The following is a 21,760-nucleotide window of genomic DNA, read 5'->3' as shown; positions in this document are numbered from 1 at the left end:
TGATTGGAAAACCATTTTATGCGCTCTTACGCGACGCGAAGGAAGAGAGGTCGAGCGTACGTTTGAAGGAAGCAACGTCCACCTCTCTCTCTCTCTGTGGACAATCTGCAGATCTGAAGGAGCAAGAGTTGAAATTTTAGGGCAAAGAAGAAGGGCCCGGAGTTGATGGATTTGCCGAGCACATGGGACGGCCTACGGAAACAGGTTCCTTCTTCTTCCCTCTTTCGTTTGTGTCTCCTTTTTTCCTTTTTGCTGGATTTTGATGGTTTTTTCGGATAATTAATCGTTTCGTTTCATGAGAATTTCCGATCCGGCTTCTGTTACAGCTATTCTGGACGAGAATGTTGAAGATCGGGGTTGATTATTAGGATTTTGCCTGTATTTCGTGGAATTAGGTTTAGAAGCAGGCAGTTTTGGTATGTTTTGCTTTAAGGTTTAGAAAAGGCAATTTTGGTCCGGTTTCGTGGAATTAGGATTTTCCCTATATTGCGTGGAGTTTTTTGAGAGTTTGTACGAATTTTGTATGATCGTGGATTCGTGGCGCTCGGTCACCGAGATGGCTGATAGCATGGTTTTGTTGATTTAGAAACGAGGAGGCGTGATGCAGAACTCGTTCTTTTCTTGTTGTAGCTTCTCGAACTATGCCAAGGGAAGTTGCACCCTGAGTTCCTGAATCGTGCGAACGGCTTGATTGAGCTGGAAAAGAAAATCTGACCCTTGGTTGCGGCGAGAACCGTTTTGATTCGGGAAGGGATTGTCGATGAAAATTTTGGTGTGTAACGGTTGAATGTGAGTCCAGAAATCGGAGTACTAAGACAGTCATTGTGGGAAAAAGTAGTGGCTCGTGTTGGAATATGGATAGTATCCAACCTGATGTAACCGGGTTTGACATGGGTACATCCCTATGCAGTGTAACGACTGATTGTGGTAACCTCTGTGAGAAGTCTACAAAGAGGCATGGTTGCTTGATGAGTGCAACCAAGGGTTCTCTCGTTTGGGTCCAAGGTCCTGCTCACCATAGGATTGAGTGCTTGGGCTCATCGTGCGCGTCGATAGGGAGGAGAACGCTGAGCACCGACGTACCTTAGTTTCATCCATGTATGTATTCCTGCCTTAACATTTCAGTTCTGTTTTATAGAATACCGTCATTGGGTTATGGGCCCACACCTGGCATTCCGTTGTGCGTGTGGGTGCGCTGGCATTCTTGCGGCACTCGTCGGAATCCCTTTTTTTTTTCGCCGTGTTTTATAGTAGCCCCTGCAAGGAGCCTCGCCGCTAGCCAGCAGAGTGGTCGTCGTGATAGTCGACAACAGACCGCTAGAAGCTGGCATCGCCCGAGCAAGCTGGCCGTCGAGCGATTGCCGCTGATTTGGTTTGAGGTGTGAGGGGGTCAACCCCATCTGAACCCACCTTACATCGGAACTGGCAGTGGGCTGTGGTTGTCCACAGGTGGCCGGCAGAGGTCGTGGACCGGCAGTGGACACCTCCACCGGGGGGGTGCAGGTCATCGCCGGCATTGAGACACTATTGTCGGTGGTTGTTGTGACTGCAGGTAGGAAAAGGGGAAAAAGGGATTTTGTTTTGATTGCTTTCGGCCATTGAAACCGCCGGCGGAAGACGGTGGAAGACGGCGACTGGTCTCCATCGACCGTCGTCGTCGCCGGTTGCTTTGGCCGGCTGCCGGTGGCGACGGCAACCCCGATGACATTAAAAAAAACAAAAACCCTTTCCCTTACCTTTGCCAGCGCTGGTGGGGAGGACACGCCTGCGGCAGACTGTCACCGTGGGGTGGCCTTCGCCGACAGAACCACCGGTGCCGGTGGCCGCCTGAAGTTCGGGCGACATGGGGCAACCTTGGGCGTCTAAGCCTTTCGGTTTCTGAGTGAAAAACTAAAATCGAACGCCGTCAGGTTCCACTATAGCAGTGTACAGTGGAACCCGACCCAATGGGTGACCCGATCCAAACCCGATCCGTATGGTTTAGGTATTGGATCTAAGTTCGGGGCATCCCGATCCAGACCGAGAGGATCGGGTCTCCACCTATCCCGGGGCGGACCCGATCTGGTCCCGAATTCGTTGTGAATCGGATCTGGACTCGTACCCAGAGAACCATATTTGATCCGGACCCATTTGTGGTTTCGAGTCTGGGTTTGATCCAGACCGGTTAGACTTGGATCCATTTTGGGTTTTGGGTTTGGGTCAGACTCGGATGAGGATCTGAATCTGACACGGGTGCTTTATGGATCAGATCCAGATCTGGATCTGGTTGATGACCTGATTTGACCCGGGTCCTATTTGGACCGGATCAGGATCAGGTTGTGGACCAGATCCAACCTGGGTCCTGTTTGGACCAGGTCCAATTCTGGACCGGGTCAGTTTCTAGGATTCAACCCGAGTCTTGTTTGGATCGGGTCTAGATCTGGATGGGTTATGGACTCGGATCCAACATGGATCCTATTTGGATTGGATCTAGATCTAGATCAAGTTTGGATCATGGGATCCAATTCGGGATCTGGTCATTATGGGTCTGTAGTCAGACTGGATCCAGACTGAGGGACCTGACCCAGGATCCATTGAAATTGGATCTAGATCCGGATTGAATTGAATCAGGTCTGAAATAAGGTTTATGTATTATTTACAATTGAACCGGTTCTGTTACTGATACGGGGCGTTCTAGGATCGGTTCACACTCTTCAGAGCCCCTTTTGACGGGTTCTTATCAGTTTTGCATCGGTTCTTGAATGTAGAGACCCTGTTTTCGTGAAGGAACAAAGATTTTTTCATTCGGTTTTAAGGGTTTATAGGTCTTTGTACATGTTTCAGATCGGTAATAATTTTGGGACCGGTTCAGGCCCTTAGTTGACCGGTTCGTAGCCGTTTTAGACCGGCTCAGAGTATTTTTAGACTGGTTCCAGCATGAGGACCCTGGGTTTTACTCAAAAGAGCATATATTTGTTATTTTTTCATGTTTTACTAGTGTTTATTATCACTCCAACATGACTTTTTACATGCATTTGATGTTATTTAAGTTATACATGATATTTAAACATGAATTATGACTAAAGTCATGACATATATGATGTGTTTTTATCAAAATTTATTTATGCATGTGAGTTGAAACATGAATTTGTATTTTTTATATATAATATATATTTCGTCATGAATATACATGTATTATCATGTGTGCATGGGCATGCTCCATAATACGAATAAGTTTGCGGTAAAAGATCTCGATTAACTTGCTCATGCAATTATCAAAGTGATCTGAGTTGTGTTGATGGATAATTCTTTGGACCGTGTTAAGATTTTGTATTGTAATTGTGTGTTACTTTATGAAACAATAATTCTACCTAAAGGTAGGTCATTGTGTTTCAAATTCATAGGGTGTAATAGTAGAGATGTATATCAGCTCATGAAGCATGTTCGTACCCAAAGATATACTGCTGAATTGCTTCTAGCTACATGATCTCCTAGTTTCACCAATTGAAGTAAATTCCTTGTGAATTGAGGAGACGAAACACCTATAGGTATTATTGTTTCCACCAAAGTAGAACAATAATGACCCAATTACCTTTTCAATATAAATTTCGTATAGAGCGATCAATCTCTCACTCATACGGAGAATAAAACAACCACTCTGAAGTCTGTCTATGAGAAGTAGGAGCGCTTAAAAAGATGTCTATGAAAAGTGGGAGTGTTTAAATAATCTTAGCCTATTGCTTTTGCAATTGCGAGTGATTAAGAATATTCGAGTTGTCATCTCTCACTGCAGGACAATGAAAGAATTTATGAAAGCCATTGGGACGAAAATTATTGATCTATACGAGATTTTATCTTAGGCCATATGGATTAGAAGTTTCATTATGGGTCTTGGTTTAGTGGACTTTATTGGGAGGTCAATAAAGATCTTATGTGATAATCAGTGTTGTGAAAAGCGTCGAGGCATAGCGTGGCGCTCCACCAAAATCTGAGGCGAGGCATAAAGGGTAAGCCTCCAAGTTTTTTTTTTTAAACTTAAAAAAACTATAAAAATTATCTAAATTTATAAAAAAAAAATCGTTATTGATGAAGCAACAACCAACAAGAAATAAAAATTCTCAAATAAATACTGAAAAAATATGAGATTAACATGTAAAAATAACATTAATGCAACAACTTGATCTATGCAAGTATCTAAGAAATAAAACATGAGCATTCATTAAATAAAAAATTAACATTAATAACGAAATGCATATTAGCATTAACAATATCATGTCATAATTAGAAAATGCATTTTAGCATTAACAACCAAATGTTAATATATATATATATATATATATTAGAAAATGCATGTTTTCATTTTCATATATATATATATATATATATATATAGGGTCGTGACTACATGTAATTGCATGACTTGATTTTGCCACTAAAAGTGTTTAACGTCACATTCTAGAAGAGATTATTGCTCCTACGAAATTGAATACATTGAACAAGTTGACACAATGATATTAATTTTTTGTGAAATGAAGCAACTAATCTCAATAACTTCATTAACGTGTTTGATTTGAGTGTCTATTAGACTGCAAATTGGTGAACCTGCTACTAAGGGTGTCAATGGATTGGGTATGACCCGATCCTAACACATATTGGATCTTATAGGGCCAGGGTTTGGTTGCAAAGAAGGGATTTTGATTAATTATTCAGATTGGACCCATGAGATCCGATTATTATATGGGTTGGGTATGGTTTATAAAATTTTATAACAAACCAGGTCTTAACGGTGTTTCGGTTAAGATTCTCAAATTTTCAATGTAAAATAATTAAAAATATTATTTTGCCAAGTATGGATTGGGTCTAGTTTATGTAATTTTTATCGGATTTGGGTATATTTTTTCTTATAAAAATCCAGTTAAGCCTGAATCTTGATCTGATACCTACATTACTTAGTCGGATTCAGGTTTGGACCCACTCATTTTAACATAGGTTCAACTGATGATTTGTGGAGCCTGATTCAGAGTTTTTGCCCTTGCAGTAAGGGGGGTCCGGGGGCTCCCCCCCCCTTGGCGTGAGTCCAGGGAGCACGCCCCTCAGAAGAAATTTTTTTTGGGCTTATGTTTGAGACCCGATGTCTTATGGATCAGACCCGATTTGTTTAGGTTTAGGGCTATCACCCTTGCCTTGTATAAATTCTTTTTTTTTCTTTCTCTCTTGTATCTGCCCTTGCCTTGTAGTAAATGCCCTTTTTACTAGCAGTTTAGTTAAAACTGCATAAAAAAAACCCTAATTTTGTTCAAATGAGGGCTTTGACCCTCATTTGACTAAAAAATTCAAGGCGTGTACGCCTCAACTTGAGGCGTGCCTCGCCTCAAGGCATATGAGGTGCACACCTCAGGGATGTTGCGCTTTGTACATGCTCCTCAAGGCATAAAACCCCCCGCCTTGAGGCGATGCGTGCTTTTTGCGCCTTGAGACACATTTTTAATAACATTGGTGATAATGAAGTTGTTGTGTCATTCCTGAATAACAATAAGAGCTCAACCTTGTATCGACACATGGAGTTAAAAAATACTTTGTTGTTAAAAAAATGATTGAGAATCATCTAATATGTATTGATGCAATCGGTATAAAAGAAATGACTGTTGTTCCCCTTACTAAATGGCTAGCACTGAGATTATATTCCCAACAAGTAAAGGGGATAGGTCTGTTTTATTTCTTCTGATATATGACTACATTATGGTTATATGTGAACACATTTATGAAGCTAAATTGATTCTCTATGGCTTTGTGTATTGTTGATTTTACGTAAAGGATCTTTCATTTGGGTAGAGAATAGTAGAATAACAATGTTAAAGGACCAATAGAATGGGTCAGAGACCAACCTGTTCATAAGGTAATTTTAACATGCTAAATCACTAAAAATGAATTATATTGTAGTGCATGAAAATATGACATTTCATAAAGAGGTGTGCATCTCTATGACTCGTATGATTCATTCTTGTGATATATGATGGCATGTGAACCCACATGAAAATTGAATTGAGCTACCAGTAAAACTTTGATGAAGTGTTTTTCCATGTCAATGAGTCAAGTGGGAGAATGTTGGAATATGAATCGTATCCAACTTGATGTGACTCGGTTTGACATGGGTACATCATGGGATAACATGACTCATAGGAGTTACAAGGCAGTTATTGCAACTGCCCATGCAGGTAACCACTGATTGTGGTAACCTCCCACTGCAACCTCCCATTACAAGCTTCTCTCAGAAGTTTATAAAGAGGCATGGTTGCTTGATGAGTGCAACCAAGGGGTGTCCTCTTTCTCTCATTTGGGTTCAAGGTCCTGCTCACCATCGACTTGACGGCCTGGGCTCATCGTGGGCGTCGATAGGCTGAGGAGAACACCGAACACCCACGTACACTAGTTTCTTCCATGGCGTCTACCGGTATGTATTCCTGCTTTTACATTCCGGTTTTGTTTTGTAGAATGCCAACAACTCGAAAATTCACTTTCGGTTTATGTAGAGAATGTTTTGATTCAAGATGCATTTGTAAGCTGGAAAGAAGTGCACGCTGCTAAGAGATTAATGATGACAAACATGAGATTACAATAAAAAATAGCTGAAGGCTCCAATTGTGACTATGTAATGATGGGGATTCGAGTAAGAACCTAGTCTTCCCAAGCTATGGTGAGACCATAATTGGGTGGTTTAAGATATCACTAGTGTTCACTGATGGTGGTATTGGCTTCTACTGAAGAAATAGGGCAAGCGGATGAGGTTAATGTTAGAGAACCGGATCCAAATGTCCAGCTCCTGTTGTGGGATCCAGTCCAAAGTAGGCCTAATAATGCAAGCACCTAAAGAAGTTGGTGTCAATAAGGAAGCTGCTATTTCAAGGAGTCTTGGTGATGAAATTACCTACCTACCAGAGCCTAATATCAAAGAGGAAAGAATGGAAACTTATCATGTTCCAAGTCAAGAAAGGAGTCTAAATCCATTGATATGTAATAGCAAAGTTGTTGAAAGGCTTGCTAACTATGGTAGAGTTGTTTATGGCAACTAAAAAATGTGTTGAGGAGTTAATAATAAATATCTTATCTCCTCTCCTCTCTTATTCATGGTGAGAGAGTTTGAGAGTAGAGATTTTCGGTGGATGTAGGTTCTTCAAAGAACCAAACCATGGATATTGGCTCTTGTTTCTTGCTGTAATTTTGCTTCGCTGCATCATTATCTGACTGCATAGTCCTCATAGGATCTTTTAGTTAAGTGATATTGGATGCTGATGTTCCAGTTTAGAAACATGTCATGTGGTTTGGATTGCCTCCTAAATTCAATTCTTTGCTTGCTGAAGTGGGACGAAGCTGGGCTATTTTGAGCAGAAATGTTGAAGAACACAGTGCAAGAAATTTTAAGCGCATAATTTGATAAAGTATGAAATGTTGGACTTCTGATATAAAGGAAAGAACTTATGAAATGACGAACTCTTGCAAGGTGGGTACAGGGGCACCAGAATGTATCTTGTGGTTCAAGTGTATTGATGTTTGTGCAGGGTGTCACTTCTTGCTCTGGAATTGAAGCCAATGTAATGAAATTAAGTGATCTTGAAGCTCCGATGTGGTGCTGAGTTTTGAACTTTTGCAATGTTTTGGGGATTTAGTTGTGGTTCACAAGGCTGGTGATGTTCCTGTTTAATGAAACTTCCACTTTGGAGTCATCTTTATACAATTATCGGTGCTTTGTGATTCCTTACACTTTTTATGTCTTCATGCCTTAGATGCCAGCCCAAATAGGTTGGTTCAAAATCTTGGGCTTCAAAGAACCCTAACACATGTACCTGATATCCAGAGTTCAGGGGCTGAATTCATAGTCTATGTCTCTAAAAACACGTGTGGGAGTCCATGGCAGCTGCATAATTGTCCATGAAGTTTGCCAAGTATGATAGAATCATTCTATGAAGTTTTAATTATTTGTCTGATTCTAAGCAACATACAATTCTTTCATAACTCATGAAGTAGTTATAACTTCATTATCTATAAGACGCAAGTGCTATTTTTTAAATAATCATAGCTGGTTTGATTATGAATGGCATGTCCCTCTTCAGGTATATGTTCTACTAATTAAAGTTCAGTGACCCTGCATAGTAAACTGGTAGGGTAGGTGTAAAGGAAAAAACCCTGATTTTGAAAAGGTTGCAGTTACGTGCTAGAGAGGAAGGTAATTGATCTTCACTAGCAATATGCGCTAAATATGATATCCAATATCCTCTTTGGTCTTTGTACGAACTCTCTAAAGGCAATCGTTGAATGAGTGAGTTAATCGACTTTTTATCTATGGAATAGAACAGCCCTAAGGTTGGACCATTGAACATGGTGAGAGCTTTAGATTTAGGAAACCATTTTGTGGGCTTTCAGGTTTCATTCAATCACCATTTGCTGCTGCATTTGCCATCATCATCATCTTCTGAAGAAACTCTGATCGTACTTGTGTAGTTCCTGTCCAAGTATTTGCATTAGGACATGGCTGCTCAAGAAAGGAAAAAACCTAATTTTTCTAGGTTGAAAAATTCAAGGATTCTTTAATCAGAAACGTGTAGGAAAAAGGAGGAATTCATCAAGAAGGCCGTAGAGAAGATTATGCATACCAGTAAAGAGAATGAAAACAAAATATAAAGAGCAGTGGAAAATGATGCCAAGTAATGAGTTTGGCACCGGAAAAACTAAGTCACTAATTCCATTTTTTGTGTAATTTTCTTTTTTATTGCATCAAGAACATTCTATGTCTCACCTTTTTATATTTTTTTTTCCTGAAAGAATAATGTGTTTGAAATTCTTCCCGTTGATGTCTTACCTTCTCTTTTTTTCCTTTTTCCTGAAAAGAAAACTGTTTGTACAATTCTTTCCTATGTCACATGGGTGCGGGTGCGGGTGCGACACGGGTGCGGCGCAATTTCAAAAATTTTGGACACGGGGACTCGGCTATATATATATATTAAAATATATATATATATATATATATAAGACTCGGTCAAAGTTGTGCCCATTAGGGGACAGGTGATGAGTTGTGAAGGCATTCTGTACACTTTCTTCATACAAGAATAATTCACTTTTGGGCACTTTCTTCATACACTGTAATAATTCACTTTCTTCGTACAGGAAAAAACCACAAAAACTTGAGTTGTGCCCATTCTGTACTTAAAACTTGAAAGTGTACAGGTTTTTTAGTTGTAATGGGTTTTTTTCCTTACAGCTGTAGCCCAGAAAATTCAAAAAAAAAATTAAAAAAAGAAATTCCAAAAAATGGACCAAAATGACCCTGGGTGCGTTGACCACACCCAGGGTCGGGTTGACCGAGTCCGAGCCGCACCCGTGTCCGCACCCGTGTCCGCACCCGTGTCGGTGCGTGTCGACGTGGGTGCGGCGACCTTGGAGCCGAGTCCGTGTGACATAGATTCTTTCTTTGATAAAGTGTTGCCAGATTTACAGAAAAATGCAAATGGCTGCTATAGTCAAAGAGAATAAATAGAAGGAAGGAGAACCCAGGTTTTCCCATATTCTTAGGAGTGGTTTGATTACTGAGAGAACAGGGAAATTTATGTGGGCGAGTGCCGCCCATGCTTTCCATTCATACAATTACAAATCAAACAAGGTAAGTTCCCAACAGTAAATTTTTCTCAAAAATGGCAGAGATTTCACATGGAAAAGGGTTCTATCCCAGCGTGCCTGATTTTTTTCCATGGGAACCATGCATTTATGTGCACTAACCAATGAGACAGTCCCTCATTTGCATTACATACAAGGTAAAAATTGCTTTGGGTAAACAAATCTACACAATTGATCTCAAGAAAGACAATTTATTGTAAAAAAAATTCTCCTTGTGATTGAATGCCCTCTTATGGATGAAAAAGAAAAGGAGTGCAGAGAAAGAGGAAATGAAGGAATAACAAATGGATAGAGACGGTCATGTGATACTTTGTGAATACTGCACATTGGTATGAGAAAGGAAAAGAACCAAGAGACAAGGATGTGCAATAACAAGGGGTTCTTCTGGATGGGGATTCTATGGTTTGAAGTGCTATTCTTTATAATAAGTACCAAAAAATTGCATTAGGAAACAAACTTTTTGTAATTATTTACCGACTTTCAGAGAGGAACAATACCCTACCATTTTATTCCTATAGCTCCACCGACAATCTCTGCAAGAAATACCATTCTGGAATTTTTTTTCTGGTTACTGATATTACACAACAAGCTATTCTATACCAACAGTTGCTAGCACAAATAAAACAATTTCGAGCCTTTGGTACATGAATTAGTGGTCCAGATTTTGAATAGGAGCATTAATATAAGATAATCAATTTATTTATTTTTAATTAGTGCTGGGTAACACATAATGCAACTCATGGTCTCATAGGAGACATAATCATACTTATTGTTGATCTGGATGGAGTCGATGGACTAATTTCAAGTGCATTTTGGTGAAAAGAAGTTATGGTTTATGAGTGGTTGGTAAACAGTTTACTGCTTGCATAATCTTTTTTTTAACAAACGGTTTAGTGCTTCCATAGACTATCTTTTTACCATTATAGAAAAATAGGCATGATGAAATTTTCATAAAAACAATATTTCTTCATCAACCTTTTTTATTTTATACAGGCCAAAAAACTTGAAACGCAACTGGATGAGCAAATGAATTCATATCGAAGATTGGTTGCTACTAAAGTGGATGGTACTGAGAATGCACTTGAGTCTGAGGTAGACAGGCTACTTAAACAGCTTCAAAATGTAAATTCGCAGATGCAAGTGTGGGTATCATCGGGAAGATCAGAAGTTCTTTCTCATACTTTGACTCGGCATCAAGAGATTCTGCAGGATCTTACGCAGGTTATTCTCACATTTTACCATGTGCTTCATACTCCTGTTTCTTGTTTATATTTATCTTTCAGATGCAGCCGCTAGACGATCTGCAACTGCATCCTGTCCATATCACAATTTATTTACAATTTCATGTGCAGGAATTTCACCGGCTACGGTCAAGCCTTAGAGCAAAGAGAGAGCATGCAGCACTAATTGAAGATTTCAGAGAATTTGACCGGGCCAGAACAGACCTGGAAGATAGTGGTGATTCTATTGAGCGGGCCCTTCTCAAGGAGCAAGCATCTTTGAACAGAAACACAGGGCACGTAAGGATATTATCTGTTTTTTATTTTTTAGCTCAAAATATTATTTTCAAACATTCAGTTATGTAGAATTTCTTTTCCTATATTTTTTCTCATTTCATTTTTTTCATTTGGCGATTATTCTCTTGTTGTAGTTGAGTAATTCATATCTAACCCCTTGGAACAAACCGTTCGGTGCATGGTTTACTCAGTTGTTTACCTTAGACTAGTGCATAACTGCAAATATAAACAACCAAGCAATTTTAGCAACACCAAGTGCATCCTTTTTTCACATCTTGACACCGAGCTGGAGAGGTAGTCATTATCAACTCCAGCTTCGGACACCTCTCTGATGACCTTGTGGCTGTTTCTGGTGACCTCCCTACATTGTCATCCATTGCAGATATGACACCTCTCTCTCTCTCTCTCTTTATATATATATATATATATATATATATATATATATATATATATATATATATATCTTTGTGTTTCTTTTTTTGGAGTTTGGAGCTAGGATTATCATCCCCTTTTCCTTATCCTCCATGGTCTGTAGTGCTTGTACCTCTTTGTAAAGTGTAAACATTACATCTCTGCCCTTAACTATGATGTTCATTGGTAAGAGAAATGAAAGGAAAAGAAGGGCTATCAATATGTTCTTCATCATTACCTGTATCATGTTTGATTAAACAAGAAGAATCCCTTTATGCTTATCTGTGAAATGTATCTGGACTATCCATTTAATGCATTTTCTATTCACTGCTTTGATTGATCCTTTTTATTGTGTGTTTTCGGAAAGACCATTTGTGAAAATAGTGATATAGATTGTTGTCTATTATTTTGTGCCCTGGCCCTTCTGCCCCATTCCCATCCTATAGGCCCCACAAGTGGGCCAATGTCTTGGATTCTGACCCAGCTGGGATTGGCCTAGCTCTTTAGTGGGGTGGGTTTGTGAGACTGAACTGCAGCTCACCAACAGATCATTTCATGCTTCTTTTGTATCTTAATTAGAGAACTAGCGTATTCGAATTTAATATGCAGATAAAGTAGTTCTAATAAATTGTTTGTTTCACAACAACAACAACTACAACTACAACTACGCCTTCATCCCAAAATAATTGGGGTCGGCGATATGAACCAAAAAAGAAAATCATTATGGGTCTTCCACATGAATCCTTCTCCTCCAATCATTTCTATCCAATGCCATGTCCTCGGTGAGGTTCAAAGCATTCATATCCTTTCCTATCACCTCCATCCATGTCTTCCTAGGCCTACCCCGACCTCTTTTAACTAATATATTTTCCTATTTCTCCATCCTTCTAACTGGAGCATCATTAGGCCTTCGCCGAATATGTCCAAACCACCGTAAACGATTATCACTCATCTTATTTTCAATGGGTGCAACGCTTACCTTCTTACGTATCTCCTCGTTCCGAATCTTATCTTTTATTGTATTTTCACACATCCATCTCAGCATACGCATCTCAGCTACACTCATTTTTTGAATGTGATATCTCTTGGCAGCCCAACATTCCGTACCATATAGTAAAGCAGGCCTAATAGTCGTCCTATAAAACTTTCCTTTCAACCGCAATGGCATTTTACGATCACACAACACTCCAGTTGCACTTTTCCATTTCATCCACCCAACCTTTATCCTATGATTTACATATCCACCAATTTCTCCATACTTTTGAATGATATATCCCAAATATTTGAAACAATCATCCACCGGTATTTCTTGCTCACCAAGCTTTACTACACTCCCATCACTACTTTGTTGCCTACTAAACTGACATTCCATGTATTCTGTCTTACTCTTAACCAACTTAAAACCTCTTGATTCCAATGTCTGTCTCCATAATTCTAACTTAGCATTAACCCGAGCTCTAGACTCATCAATCAAAACAATATCATCAGTAAACAACATACACCACGACACATTTTCTTGAATTGATCTCGTAAGCTCATCCATCACTATAGCAAATAGGAAAGGGCTTAAAGCAGATCCTTGATGTAACCCAACCGTTATAGGAAAATTGATTGTCACCCCTCCACAAGTGTGGACATTGGTTACTACTCCTTCATACATATCTTTAATTATTTTAATGTACTTGAGAGAAACACCTTTCTTCATCATTGTCCACCAGAGAACGTCCCTAGGTACTCTATCGTATGCCTTCTCCAAATCAATAAAAACCATATGCAAATCTTTATTCTTCTATCTATTTCTCTCAATAAGTTGTCTAAGAAGATGTATAGCTTCCATAGTTGATCTTCCAGGCATAAAACCAAATCGATTCTTCGATATCATGACAACCTTCCTCAACCTAGACTCAATCACCCTCTCCCAAAGTTTCATAGTATGACTCATGAGTTTTATACCATGATAGTTTGTGCAATCTTGTATATCACCCTTATTCTTATATAGAGGCACCAAAGTACTCTTCCTCCACTCATTAGGCATCTTATTTGTCGTTCAAATCTTGTTAAAAAGATTTGTCAACCATTCTAAACCTTTCTCTCCCAAGCACTTTCAAGCCTCGATAGGTATACCATCTGGGCCAAGTGCCCTTCTTGATTTCATTTTCTTCAAAGTCTCTGCAATTTCTTTCTTTTGAATCTTGCGCATGAAGTCACGATTCATCTCTTGAAAAGGAATAGAGAAGTCTCCAAGATCCTGAGCATGACTTTCATTAAATAACTTATCAAAATAATATTTTCATCTCTCCTTAATCTCCTCATCTTTGACTAAAACCCTTTGTGTTTCATCTTTGATACATCTAACCATACCCAGATCCCTTGATTTCCTATCTCTCATCTTTGCAAGCCTATAAATATCCTTTTCGCCCTCTTTGGTATCCAACTTGTCATAAACCTCCTTATATACCTTATCCCTCGCGTTCCGAACTACTTTTTTAGTTTCCTTCTTTGCTATCATATACTTCTCTAAATTCCCGTTATCACGACTCTTACTTAGATTTCTATAACACTCTCTTTTAACTTTAATAGCTAATTTGACATCCTCGTTCCACCACGATGTATCCTTACCTAGCGGTGCACCGCATTTAGACTCACCTAATACCTCCTTAGCCACCTTTCTCATGCCACCCGCTATCGTATTCCACATTGATTTTGAATCCTTTTCGAGACACCAATCAACTTCCTTAACTATCTGCTCTACAAACATTCCTTGTTTAGCTCTTTTCAGTGCCCACCACTTAATTCTAGGATCTATCCTATGTCTATCCCTTTTGCGACATTGTTTAATTCTAAGATTTAAAATTAAGACTCTATGTTGTGTAGCTACACTTTATCCCGGTATAACCTTACAATCGATGCAACAACCCCTATCTCTCTTTCTAAGTAGCAAAAAATCTATCTGACTCGTATTAACCCTACTTTTAAATATTACTAGGTGAGACTCTCTCTTCTTAAACCAAGTGTTTGCTAAGATCATATCATAGGACAAACCAAAATCTAAAATCCTTTCTCCACTTTCGTTTCTTTCTCCTATACCATAGCCTCTATGGATACTCTCAAATCCATCCCTACTAATGCCTACATGCCCATTAAAGTCACCGCCGATGAAAAGTCTTTCTTCATAAGATATCCCTTGTACTACTCCATCTAAATCTTCCCAAAATTGACGCTTAACGGAATCTTCTAAACCTACTTGAGGTGTATAAACACTAATAATATTAATAATATCTGAACCTAATACTAATTTAATAAGTAAAATCCTATCACCCTTCCTACGGACCTCAACTACATTATCTATAAACTCATGACTCATAACAATCCCTACTCCATTCCTATTCCTATTTATTCATGTATACCAAATCTTATATCCCCAAGGTTCTATCACTTTTACTTTCTCACCTACCCATTGGTCTCTTGTAGACATAAAATATCAATTTTTCTCCTACACATAACATCTACTAACTCTACCAACTTACTAGTTAAAGACCCTATGTTCCAAGAGGCTAACCTAATAAATTGTTTGTTCCTTTTAACAAAATAATACAACTTCACTAGAGCATTTCATCTGTAATACACATAAGCCACAGTAAATTGTTTACAAAATCTGAATTTGACAGCATGTTTTTAGTATCCATTGTCTCTATTATTGCTTCTAACATTCAAGTGAAATTTTCAGAGGCTCGTGATTTTATGTGCTGATTATTCTTGTCCCATGAAGTGCTCATATCTATATTAATCATGATTTTATGCACTGATTATTTTCGTCTGATGAAGTGTTCATGGGTATCATGCTATATTCTCTATATTCATCATGTTTTCCATGCCTACAGTTCTCAGCTTATTTTCACTTCCATCAGTTCTGGACCAGGCAAGGCTGGTTTTGGTACTTATGCCAGCTTTGGAGCCAAAAGTGGCCATTCAGTCATACAGCTCATGGTTTTAAAGGGCATCCCTAGAGGTGTTAAACGTGTACCACCTTTAACACCTCTAGCTTAAATAGGCCTCAAGGCCTAGCCCTCTTTATAGAGAAAGAGTCCCCCGCCTATCTGCACCAAGCTGCCCTTGTTCATGGTGATTCACTGAAGACACAGGTTGCCCTTAGTTAAAAATGTGCTGATTGCTAATAAAGAAATTCAGGAACTAATAATCCTAGAGCTCAGATCACATTCCATTCTGGTCGTGCACTTAAAACTTTCTTTCAACAAATTATGCAGATAATGAGCTGTTTGATGTGGTTTACTAAATTGATGCCAGTTATGGTTTGTCTATGGACAAATGTCTTTTAATATTTGCAATTCATGGCTTGTTTGAGTAACTTCAACGTTTCAATGAAAACAGTTTTCTCTTTCAGAAAATTCAAGTCTATTGTAGAAATTATCATCTGAGTTGCAGTTCTACAGGCGGATACTGTTATATCACAAGCCCAAGCTACTTTGGGGGCACTTGTTTTTCAACGTTCAACATTTAGTGGTATCAGCACAAAGATTAGTGATGTCAGTGGCCGCTTGCCAACAGTATGTTGCTCATTTTTTCCTACTTTTAAAGTTTTACAGTAGCATCCATATGTTCTGAACTTGTCTTATAGCTGAAAATTATTGGCTATCTTTTCTATGATTAATACAGGTCAATAACATTCTCTCTTCAATAAAAAGGAGAAAGTCAATGGACACTATCATCCTTTCACTTGTTGCTTCTGCTTGCACGTTTCTTATTCTGATTTACTGGCTGTCAAAGTAAGCTTTGTAAGTGTGAATAGTGAATGTTTTCTTGTAAGTTGGCATTTCCTTACCAATTTGAAAATAAGGCATTTTTGTTTTTTTGGCTGTTAAGCCAAGAATGAATCAGTCTTTCCACGGAGGGTGAGTCAGGGCTTGCTCATCAAGAGTGTAGAAAGTTACAAGTTCTGGATCAGGAAATTTTGATTAAGTTGATTATTTATTTTCAAAACAAATACACAGTATCAGAAAAAATCTCTTTTTTTTTGCAGGGGAGGGAACCTGCCTTTTTATATTTATACATCTATAGGTTCTGATCTGTATTTGTATTGCACATATTTTTTGTGTGTGCATGCGCACATGCCACCTGCACATTTTTGTTTATAAGCATTAGAATGTTAATTCCCCTTTTACTGTGGGTGTTTTAAATTTCGTTTTTTGCTGAAATATGAGAGAAGAATTAGTCTTTTTCATTTTCTAATTAAATATGGATGTCGCAAAAATTTAACGTTATTATCCAAGAATCTGTGACTCACCAACTACGTCTAACTTAGGGAGTAATGAAGTCACGCCGACTCTGTCAACTAGTTGCTTATTTTGAATGGAGGCAGGAGATGACCCCTGCCAACTGCTTATCTCTCTCCCACGCATTCCATTCATGATCTTGGTTCGGGGAGGGATTCACTCGCTGGATCGATCCAACAGAAGCATAGGTTTGCTCGGCCAGGCCTCAGGTGGTGGATCGAATGAACACTCAACTTGCATCATCATGGCAGTGATGGATGCCCAACCTATCGTTCTCTTGTTAATAAAGGCAGGGATGGACTGAAATACTCTAAATGGTTTCATCAGTCTTTTCTTCACCTCTTTTCAGCATGAAAGCTGGCAATCAAGGGATGCCCAACATTGGGAGAGGCAGGTGTGGCAGCGAGAGATGTGGTCTCCTTGGCTATTTTCTAATGGATAAGCAAAAGCCGCTCTTTAGAATCGCTAAGCCCGAACTGACTTCTCGTGATGAGTGGAACGCAACAAAGGGTGTTTGTGCCAGAGGAAGCGTTGGAGAGTTGGTCACTTGTTCTGACTCAACGGTTGGCCCACCCGTTAGGAATTTCTTTCTTTGCAATTTGAATGAAAGAGAAACGTCTTGGTTCCCCATATTGACGTTGCAGGGCAAGTGAACATAGAAAGACTTTTTTAGAGGTAGGAAAGCAAAGCCCCTTATCAACCAACGAACGTTTCGGATGGATCTATATAAAGATTTTTTTTTAGACTCCATCCCATCAGCGAGACTTCCATATCATTCAATTGATAGAGTTGAAGCACCACAGGCATCGGAACCAAAAGCAGTCATTTCCACCGGATCCTCCTCAAGACCCTCCGAACCAACAAAGCTAATGAAGTAAATCAACAAGTATATTGGGAAGGTAAACTATCAAAGCTTCCTTCCTTCCACCTCTCTCTCTCTCTCTCTCTCTCTCTGGGAAGCTCAATAATTTGTGCATATAAAGATTTTCTCTACCAAAGTAATATTATCCTACGAAGTAGACCTGTAAAGCAAGTTCAAGGAAACACTTTAAACGACGAAGAAATACTGAAGGAAAATCTACAAAAAAAAAATCGACACCATAGAATAAGTTATTTTATTAATGATAATTGCTAATAATAATCAATCCATTCTATGTTAAGGAAAACTTCTCAAACTCTGATAATTTTTTTGATATGGAACAACTAAAATCTTAAAACAGTACTCGAAGAAAAAGGAAAGAGAAGCCTCCACCTTCACAAAATAAAATTAAATGAAAAAATGTTCATAAACTAAAACAAAAATGTCCGAAAATATCTAGGAAAAGAACTGTGAGAAAAATCCATTCCTTCCCCTCAAACAATTCGGATGATTCATTTCAAGTTTGTTTATGCCCCTGTCTGAACCGAGCCATGATATACTCATGCTTGGTTATTCAAGAGGCAATTTAATAATCAAAACAAATAAGAGAAAGATAACAACAAAAGGAAAAAAATTCTATGAAGAAAGATGTCGAAGGCTGCTTTAAGAACACAAAAGTTGACATTTGTGAACCATAAAAGAACCCAGGAGAAGGATAATCCCTTAATTGATTTATGCCTTGTAACTAAGCTGGATGATGTCCAAGGGAGATACCCGCATCGCCTAGCTACTCAACAAGGCAAGAACTACGATACCATCCGTCAGTTTTTCAAGTTTTTTCAGGCTTTCAAACTTGTGAAAGAAGTGGGTGTCATAGTTGTGGTATTATACACATCTGTAGGCATTGTAAGTTGAAAAAGTAAAAGTTCTACCGCATCCAAGGCACCATTTTGTGCACAAAAATACAATTAGAATGTATTTCTTCCTGCATGGCGAAGTTGGGAATTGACCAAAGTGCACTCAATCTAAACAACTCATCAAGTTCCTCCACAGTAGACCATTTACTACAGAAAACTGAAGCCATTTGACACCAAACACGCATTGAAGCATGGCCTAAGCACATTGAATTGACCCACTCCTCCCGAGCCACCCGCCAGATCAAATCACGCTCAACAGAGACAGGGGATCCAAATCTCATACTCGAATTGACTGAATATGAAACTCGATCCCAAGTTGGGATCACTCTACGACTCATCCAACCACCTAATCTAAACAGCGATTGGTACAGAACCAACTAAGATCACTCGGTAGACACGATCCGAGCCATCCAAGCAACATTGCAACGATTAATAACCGCAAGAAACATAAAAGGGAGTCACATCCTGCCAATGTGAAAATCAGTAACCTACTTGAGAAAATGAACAAACAGAAAGACGAGAGAAACAGGAAGCTAATTGAAACCCTAAAATCGCATACGAGGAACCAAACAGATCAAGGCACGCAAAAGGAAATGAGAAAAGATAAAACCCCAGAGAAAAGGGGGAACAAGCAAAGCCTAATACAACGCACGCAAAATGAATCGGTACCACAGAAAGAGAATAACCATACCTTTAAAAAGAAAAAAAAATTAAAAAATAAAAATAATAAAACAGAAGAAAAGGAAACACTAGCTTAAGGAAAAGTGGAAACGGCAAGAATCATCACCCTCTCTCTCTCTCTCTCGCAGTTGCCGGCTGCTCGGCCTTATAGGGGTTGTAACTTATAGGGGATGCGCGAGAACCCTAGGGCATAATGTTCGTAAAGAACGGGGCCTCCCGGTGGAGTCGTGGAATATGACCGGCAATAGTGGGTGGCGTTGCCCAGAGTGGGTTCGGCAGTACGGGTGGGCTTTAGCGTTCGAATCGAGCTGAAGTCAAACTTTGATCAAGAGCTAAGGGCACGTTTAGAGGTGAGAAAAGAGCAGGAAAAGTAGAAGCAAGAAAGAAAAAACTACATTTGTTTTAATCTTTTTAAATCATAAATTTTTTCAAGAAGAAAGTTTTTTTAAGAAGTATGGTTTTTGATAGAAAAATTTCTTCCATCTGTGGGTAATGGAATTTTTTCTATAAAAAAATTTGCATTAGGACCTATGCCCAAGATGAAATCGTGTATCCAAAGGATTGACTTCAACGATAAACTGTCCAGCCAGCCTGTGCCTCGCCTCTGTTGGGTTGTTGGATGCTCAGTGGTGCTCCATCGTTGCCGGTGATACTATAAGCTCTTAAATTGCCAACATAATCCAACCTTAGGGGGCGTTTGCATGTCACGAAGTGGAGTGCCCCCTTCCGTGGATTCCACTGCTGCTGAAATGGAATCGGACCCTCCAACGAGAACTGTTTTCGCAGAAAACCCACCTCTAGCATGTAAAATGGCACGCTCATTGAGGGTTTTCGACGAAAATGCACATTTCTAGTGTGTGTTGTCCTTGTAGGCCCCACGAAAACGTTTTCACGAAAAACAACCCACTTTTTGCAGGAACCAAAATGCACCCTTAGGAACCGAAAGGAGATGCCGAAAATGTTAGAGCCATTGTAGATCGATCTCACAGGAGATGCAGAGGTATAGTTGAACACCTTCATAATCATGTCGCTACTATCAAACTGTCATGATCTTTTTTTCTGACCTTCTTGTCTCACGCAGAGAGGGAGTTTGGCAGACTATTTGGGTCCTACAACACACAACTTGCCTTAGAGGCGAGGATCTACATAATCCTGACGGTAGCAAATTCAAGGCAATGCATATCCCCGCTTAGAACAATAGAATTGTCTTAAGCAACACTCTTGAACGGGTCGGTAAGTTTGTGACATATGAGCATCCAAGCCAACGAGGGACAGGTGCATCGCCTTCTTGTGATGATCGTATAGCCAACTACGCGTCTGAATAAGCACCATAGACATTAGAGTGAGCATCGAGTTCCTAAGACACACTAAATGAGGGGCATATTGATTTCTAAGATCTACGGGCCCCATAGAGCATATAACTCGCCCCACGGGGATGGAAAAGGTCTTTCGACCCCCAATAGAAGTCAGTTGCTAGTATGACATAGTGAAACTCCCTAACCAAGAGGAATCATCATCGCTCGACATGCACTCGTTGAGCCCTTCACAAGTGTGCGAGTTTGGCGGCAAGGCGGGTGACAAGAGCGGGCCCCACACATGTATGAGATGCCCAAGTGGAGAATATGCATACTCGTGAGCACTCCCGTGCACTCCGATGTGCTACTCATGAGATATAAGAGTTATCCACTCCAAACTGCACGAAGATACAAGAGGAAGGAACCCTAGCTAATATCACTTAGGAACGCTGAAGTTTTGTCCACAATTGTGTTCCCGAACATAGATTTCGTATTTCACTGAAACAACCACACCAGGGTCTTCCCTACACATGAATATGTCAACGATATTTTGATCTTGGCTAGGTAATTCTCAATGTGCCCCGAAGTTTGGGCAGGCCCTCATAGGCACCAACATGGTACCTTCGAATAAAATAGCTCTTTTTTTGTGTTCTTTCATGGACATGTTTCCCACATATGATTGTGCGAAAGAATACTCGACTGTGGTACATGAAATCCACATTAAAGGCCTTCGTTTCGTTTGTGGATACAAAGTTAAGACGAGCCACGAGTGGCGTAGCACCCTTGAAGCATGACACATGACAGTGGTGGCCAAAGAGACCTCCCGTGGCAAATTAAGAGCATGGAGACGAACAGATACACTTGAGATTTATCACGCACACTAATGCTTGCTTCTTGTTGCATCGTACCATCGACACATGTCGCAGGCAAGACATGAACTTTTTACTTAGCAACATGTGTATCACCATAGGCCCACCGTAACACACACATGCACCACTTTTGACTAGTGACAAATAAAGTTTGGCACATTCTTTCCCACTAGAACGAACTTGATGTCCTCATCGATACTTCTCCAATTAGGAGGCGACTGAAGTCGAACTGTAGAAGATGGTGTAGAGCAAACATCCTTCAAAAGTCTGTGTTTA

General features: G+C 39.6%; 1 protein-coding gene and 1 non-coding gene across 4 annotated transcripts; one reads left to right on the top strand and one right to left on the bottom strand.

The window, feature by feature from the left end:
- Positions 1–35: 35 nt before the first annotated feature.
- LOC149835243 (Golgi SNAP receptor complex member 1-1-like) lies at positions 36–16,557 on the top strand. 3 transcript variants are annotated; one of them, XM_090010463.1, is made up of 5 exons: positions 36–204; positions 10,638–10,865; positions 10,997–11,164; positions 15,975–16,137; positions 16,247–16,281. In XM_090010463.1, the coding sequence occupies exons 1-4, from the start codon at positions 166–168 to the stop codon at positions 16,089–16,091; spliced, it is 552 nt and encodes a 183-aa protein (XP_089866589.1). In that variant the 5' UTR covers positions 36–165; the 3' UTR covers positions 16,092–16,137; positions 16,247–16,281. The 3 variants fall into 3 exon arrangements, with proteins under 3 accessions (XP_089866589.1, XP_089866588.1, XP_089866587.1); XM_090010461.1 differs by having other exon boundaries at positions 41–204; positions 16,024–16,137; positions 16,247–16,557; XM_090010462.1 differs by lacking the exons at positions 15,975–16,137; positions 16,247–16,281 and adding an exon at positions 15,454–15,938.
- Positions 16,558–18,162: 1,605 nt separating this feature from the next.
- Positions 18,163–18,308, bottom strand: LOC149835242 (small nucleolar RNA snoR138). The gene has a single exon (XR_016432921.1). It is a non-coding gene; the product is annotated as a small nucleolar RNA snoR138 (small nucleolar RNA).
- Between the last annotated feature and the right edge of the window lie 3,452 nt (positions 18,309–21,760).

Source organism: Nuphar pumila, chromosome 6 (genome assembly GCF_984573655.1).
Source record: "Nuphar pumila chromosome 6, dmNupPumi1.hap1.1, whole genome shotgun sequence".
Taxonomy (NCBI): Eukaryota; Viridiplantae; Streptophyta; class Magnoliopsida; order Nymphaeales; family Nymphaeaceae; genus Nuphar; species Nuphar pumila.
Note: the sequence above shows the minus strand (reverse complement) of the source record. Positions and strands in the feature narration are given on the sequence as shown.

Coding starts and splice junctions, on each gene's coding strand:
- LOC149835243 (XM_090010461.1), top strand. CDS start 166: ATGGATTTGCCGAGCACATGGGACGGCCTACGGAAACAG. Junction 205..10,637: donor GGGACGGCCTACGGAAACAG/GTTCCTTCTTCT, acceptor TATTTTATACAG/GCCAAAAAACTTGAAACGCA. Junction 16,138..16,246: donor TCAGTGGCCGCTTGCCAACA/GTATGTTGCTCA, acceptor TGATTAATACAG/GTCAATAACATTCTCTCTTC.